The sequence below is a fragment of the Harpegnathos saltator genome, unplaced genomic scaffold (assembly GCF_003227715.2).
Source record: "Harpegnathos saltator strain DR-91 unplaced genomic scaffold, Hsal_v8.6 scaffold639, whole genome shotgun sequence".
Classification (NCBI taxonomy): Eukaryota; Metazoa; Arthropoda; class Insecta; order Hymenoptera; family Formicidae; genus Harpegnathos; species Harpegnathos saltator.
Genome location: NW_020230470.1, coordinates 1,160,280 through 1,166,557, shown reverse-complemented (window position 1 = coordinate 1,166,557; position 6,278 = coordinate 1,160,280). Strand labels below are relative to the sequence as shown.

General features: G+C 32.2%; 1 protein-coding gene across 4 annotated transcripts; it reads right to left on the bottom strand.

Moving 5' to 3' along the window:
• Positions 1–927: 927 nt before the first annotated feature.
• Positions 928–5,924, bottom strand: LOC105182545 (Vacuolar protein sorting 35). Of its 4 annotated transcripts, none has more exons than XM_011140051.3 (13): positions 5,819–5,924; positions 5,579–5,650; positions 5,068–5,287; positions 4,834–4,957; positions 4,561–4,756; positions 4,303–4,497; positions 4,150–4,233; positions 3,839–4,075; positions 3,468–3,616; positions 2,046–2,532; positions 1,547–1,966; positions 1,332–1,475; positions 1,081–1,260 (listed from the first exon to the last, which is right to left on the bottom strand). In XM_011140051.3, the coding sequence occupies exons 3-13, from the start codon at positions 5,261–5,263 to the stop codon at positions 1,081–1,083; spliced, it is 2,412 nt and encodes an 803-aa protein (XP_011138353.1). In that variant the 5' UTR covers positions 5,264–5,287; positions 5,579–5,650; positions 5,819–5,924. The 4 variants fall into 4 exon arrangements, with proteins under 4 accessions (XP_011138351.1, XP_011138353.1, XP_025160474.1 ...); XM_025304689.1 differs by having other exon boundaries at positions 5,068–5,266; positions 5,819–5,923; XM_011140049.3 differs by lacking the exon at positions 5,579–5,650 and having other exon boundaries at positions 928–1,260.
• Positions 5,925–6,278: the final 354 nt, after the last annotated feature.

The window sequence follows — 6,278 nt, the reverse complement described above, 5'->3', positions numbered from 1 at the left end:
ATAATTATACAACATTGTGACAATCTTGACATATCTACTCTCAGAAATATTGCAATAAAACATTATATTTATATTGCAATGAAATGTAATAATTCTCTCCACGAGCTGTAGACGCACATATCTTATAGAAACTCACATACTTCATATCTCAATAAATAATATGCATATAACTATATTGCAGGTACAAATATGCATCACAGATAAAAAGTAATTATATATAAGACTAACAACTACAAGTATCATTTTTAATTAATTGCTTTTTATATGTTAACATTTTATCTGCGATACAAATAAAATAAAATTTCTGTGAGAAATGTGATATCTATATCAAATTAATTATTTTTAGAAAGAAAAAGAGAATCTCGCCATACTTATTTATTTCTAATATAAATTTTAATCTTATTCTATTTTCTTTTATTATAAATTTTTCCTTTAATTTTATTTTTTTTAGATATCAATCAATAGATATTCCTTGTACTATTAATATGAATATTTTTGAGAAACTTTTGAAGAACTACTATTGCATATATAGCACAACTTATTACAATTGAAGCTCTCTTTACATATTTTTTGTCGTATTAAATTACATTTAATATATCCATATGTATTTAAAAAAGGCATACTTAATACAGCAAATCTTTCCCTTTTGAAATAACACGTCTCGAAATAGGAATCTCAAAGATTTTTATTTTATTTTCAAGAGGCGAATATATATAATTTTTTAATAAACTTTTATTAAAACAAATGTACATATTATTCTATATATATATATGGATTCCTATATATTCGATACAACGTTAACAAATCATCTAGTATAGGCAATTTGATACAATTTGAACATCCATCTACGAGCTATGAAATGTATAATCTCAGAATTATTAGATTAAATCGTCGTAGCAATCGCGAATAATTCAATTAGCGATTTACTATCTTTTCTCGTACATTTCTGTTAACAATGAAGATGGAAAATGAGAATTAAATTAATCGGGATCAACGCTAATTGTTGGCGCAATCGGCCCAGTTATTTTGTATATTCTAGAAATATATTATTTACAAAATTACAGTGTCAATTCCTTACAGTTAAAGAACAAGATCGTGATAAGAAAGTCCATCAGATTCTGGAGACTCCATCCTATTTCTTAAATGTTCTAACGTGTTTGCTAAATGCTTTTGTATTTGATCAGTTTCCTCGCTCGCTTCTAAATTAGGAAGCTCCTCCCTAATTTTCGCGATTACTTGATTCAATATCTGTACAGTTACCTGTAAGAAAGAAATGTTTGTAAAAGGCAATGTAAAAATAATAAACTCACATGCTTCATTATAAGTCTTACAGCTGTATTTCCTTTTTCGTAGAAATAAATATAATGATTCAGTAGTTCTACATATAGCTGCACTTGCACCGACGTGTCCATACATTGGCTCGCTATCCTAATACCTTTCTTCAAGCAATCTAACACTTTGCTGCCTTCTTGCATCTGAAAAATAATACTTTTCGTTAAAAATTAAGTTTAAATGATCGAAATCAGCTCAATATGTTCGTATATACCTCTTTTCCGTCTGTAGCTAAAGACTTCCCCGACCAAAATATGTGAGAGCAGGTTGCGACACCTCTACATTGGTCAGGCTTCCTCAGCAATTTACTAGCGTATAAAGCGCATTGATTGCGCACCGGCTCTGCATTTTCCTCACTAAAACAACTCATTTGTTCGAATGTGGCGATGATCAAGGTGATGGCCGCGAGTTGCGCTTTCGAGTCACTTATCTCATCCTCATATATCGAAAATGCTTGACTCATAAATTCGTACGCAACCATCTCGAAGTTATCGAAGCGGATTTCACCGATCGCTATCGCGCCTTGCAGAAATAGCCTTAAAGGTAGTTCAGCCAGTTCAGCCTTCATCAGAGCCGTGATAGTCGTGTGGCAGAATTGAAAGATTTTCTGACATTTCTTTTGCCACATTTCATCCTGAAAAAAAAAAGAGATTATCAATTTTCATTGAATATGTATTCAATGATTTAATCATGCTCGCATAAAAATTACTAACCTGATCTTTCAATGCTTTATATGTAAAAGCCAATTGATAACTCTGGAAAACTATAGGTGGTAGAGTATATTTTATTCTTTTGTTACCGCCTGTACTGAAATGCTTCCTCGCAGCGCTTAATATCATGTACTGTTGATCCGCCGTCTCTGACTTAAAATGATGTATCAGTCTGCCGAGCAATCCTTGTTCCTCGGCGAAATCTTCGGGATCTTCCTCTATGTTTGGTTGATCCGGTTGATCTTGCACCAAGGGTGATACCATGGACAACACGGCATCTACTTGCTCTTGTGTCGGTATCAATGTTTCGTTTTCTAATATATTTGTTATTATATAGATAGCTAGCAGTTTTCTACCCTCATAATCGAAATAATCCAGAAGAGGTGCATAATGTTCAAGTTTTAATACGGTTAATATATTCTTGTAGTTGTCTACAGGAATTTTCATTAGTCTCACCAACTCTCTCGAAACGGCGCTATTATATTCCAATCTAGAAAAAAGAAACGTGTGAAATATTTTATATACATATACATACATATATATATATATATATTATATATATGTATATACACATACATATATATATACAGGGTGTTTAATTTTAAGTGATATGGTCGATTATTTCGCGAATCGATGATTTTATTGAAAAATTTTTCGAATGAAAGTTGCATGGCTTGAAGGGGGACACATGATGGAAATGTGGACTTGACCTTGAGTGACTTTGTCAAAATCAGGTCAATTTCATGTTCATTCAATCAGGCCATTGATGTTTTTTTAAACGGAAACCTCTATTTTTTATTACATATTCTTGTAGCTTATCGCGAGAGCCTTCCAAAACACTATAATAAAGTAACGTTTGAGTACTTTCCGAGTTATGAAGCTTGAAAGTTACAGTATCGCCGGCGTTATCCATGTACGCATGTGCGTGTGAGCGGAATTCTTACTTCTTCTTGGCCGGATCAGTGATCGGTCTTGCCTTAGTTGGCCGGATTAGTGATCGGTTTTGTCTTAGTTGGCCGGATCAGTGATCAGTCTTGCCTTAACTTTCAAGCCTCATAACTCGGAAAGTACTAAATGAAACGTAACTTTATTATAGTGTTATTATAGTGTTTTTGGAAAGTTCTCGAGATAAGCAAGAATATGTAATAAAAATAGGGATTTTCATTTAAAAAAACATTAATAACCTTGACCTGATTTTGACAAGGTCACTCAAGGTCAAATCTACATTTCCATCATGAGTCCCCCCCTTTAAGCCATGCAACTTTCATTCGAAAAATGTTTCAATAAAATCATTGATTCACGAGATAATAAACCATATCACTTAAAATTAAACACTCTGTATATATATGTACTAATTTAAATATATACACACACACACACACAATACATATATGATTTAACGTGTACATTAAACTGCATACTCACTTGTCGACATTTTGTTTCTGGAAAATCTGGACAGTAGTGAATAAAACCTTATCTACGTAATCTACCCGATCGGGATAGCATTTATGTGCTAAATTTATGAGAGCTACTTGAAGTGACACAATATCTTCGGGAGGCATATCTTGCCTTGTCTACGAAAGAGAAAAGCTTTTTTATATACATTCGATAAAAGTAAATATACTATAATAAAAAAAAAGATATTCTAACCATTCTCAGACTTAAACTAGATGGTAAGGAATTTTTTGATTTCTGAATCACGAAATAACTATCAAACGTTTGTGCAGTATCTAATCATCACTGAATGGTTATTTAACAAAAACAGATATAAAATCTATTCTATTCCATAAATATACCTGTATAATAGTGGCAATTTGATCACTAAATACGTCAAAAAGCTTAACATCTTGTGGGATTCCTGGTACTTGACTAGGACTTCCTGGTCCTCCTACACCGTCAGATCGTTGGCTAAAAGCTGCGAGTCGGTCAATCAATGATATAATTATGTTCTTAACATTCACTCCAGTTTGTAATTCTGCACAGGATTTTAGAAATGCATTTAACGTTTGCAAATGAAATTCATCAGGAAACACCTAGTGAAAAATAGTAAGCATTAACCATTTTATTTTATTTTTCTTATAAAACAAGGTATATGTAGGTCATTTACCTGAATTATACATTCCATAAGGTATTCCTGTGCTATTGCGTCTCTACAACTAACCACCTGTTCTAAGATGCCTGGCAATACAAGCTGAAAATAGCTTTATATGATATAATGTATGATAAATTTGGTTGAAAAAATAGAAATCACGAAATGTACCTTCTTATATTTATCTAATGTTACAGACTCAAGTTGACTAAGTCGTACAAGATTAGTTCCCACTAAAATTCTAAGCTCTTCCCTTTCTCTCTCCCTTCTCTCTCTATCCCTACTGTGTCCCTGATGTTGCATGCGTACCCACAATTTATTCATTTCTGCAAAATTCATGAGAACAAAATCTATGCTGTCACGGACCTGAAAATAAAGGTTCAGGAGTAATATATACAAAGAAAATTTGGTGATTTATGAAATACATACTGTTCCATCTTCATCATCACCTTCGGCAACATCTGGCAAAATATTTCTTGTGCATTGCAATAGATAATTTCTCAGAAATAAACCTCGCAAAGGATGTTGCACTCCTCTGCACATTTCTACAAGATCTCTCAAAAGATCTCTTTTTAAGCCTGGAGTTGTCTTGATATAAACCAAACCAACAGTAATAAGTAAATAACTGCAATTTTCACCAGATTATTTAGCTTCTCAATTACAAGGATAATAATAATGTAAAATTATAAAATGTATACATACAGTCTAGGTACAATATTACCAACATATTGTACTAATTCATAAAGATCTGTAACTTTTCTTCCTTTCTGAAACTCATCTAACAAATAAAGTTCCAAATGTCGTAGTTCATCTGTGATTGCCATATCTAATAATGATTGTTATAAGGAATATTTATTAAACACATAAAGCCAGAGTAATTATGTCAGATATTATAATTTAGACAATCTCTGATTATATTTAATTTAATAAGGATACACAATTCATAGTAGCTCTTTGGACTCAAAAGTGAGGTCCTAAGTTCCCCCAGCATAGTAGAAGCATGTTTGAGAGCATCCATTAGTTTGGATTTATCGAGACAATGTTTCATTTGAAAAGCTTGAACTTTTACCACGCCAATTGCATCCTCCAATAATTTTTCTTGATCTTCCATTCCCGTCATGGCAGATGTCATTGGCTGTGAGAAAAATACAGATACCTACCAGGAATACCAGGTAGTACCATGCTAGGTAAACTAACCAACTCAAGCATGCATTAAGGATGCTTATGCTCTAGGGATACATTATTGGGACAAGCATAACTAATCTACTTATAAATATAATTAAAAATGGTTGTATTTATGGAAAGGCAAAACGTAATATTAAACGGCGTATTAAATTACTAAAACTTCAGGAATTTTCATTTTTCAATATAATTCTTTTAATAGGATATAAATTATGAGCTGCATAATAGGTTATGGATGCAACTATCAAACGTACATACAACTTACAATTTATATAAACGCTAATTAGATCGCGCACAAAAACAAGAAATTAAGCATTCCATTTCCAGTCATCGCCTTCTGAAAATCACGACGAAACAGTTCTAAAACTTTTTGCGACAGAGATAACCTCCATGACGCCAGATTAATATGCGATGATTAACACCACACAGATTGAATTTGAGAAAAAATACTTATCCTTGTAAGCGGAACTGCGTAACATGCCTCTCATAGTTCAACGATACTCACCATTTTCTTTAAAAAAAAATATACAATTGCTCGTTGCGCTGTAGATATTCCCTTTGACAAGAAACTAGATACGCCTGCCTCCGTTAGAGTTCCGACAGTTCCGATAGATAATCATTTCGATCCGCCGACCGTGTTGCTGTATTGTGTCTTATCCTTATTTGTCACTTTTTTTGAGTCACATCGAACATGATTTGAAATTTTCAAAAATAAATTTAAATATAATTTAAATATATGTACATGATTCAACAAATAAATCAAATTGATTTGAGATAATTAATATCAACTTTTTTACGATTTGAGATAATTAAATATCAATTGACGGCATGTAAGAATGGAAAGAAAATCTTAATAACAAATGTATTGCCATTTCTATATGTCACTAAAAAGTTATATTCATTTAATTTAAAATTAACATCGAGAAAGTATAGTATGAACCAAACAGGAAATTTTATAATTGAGT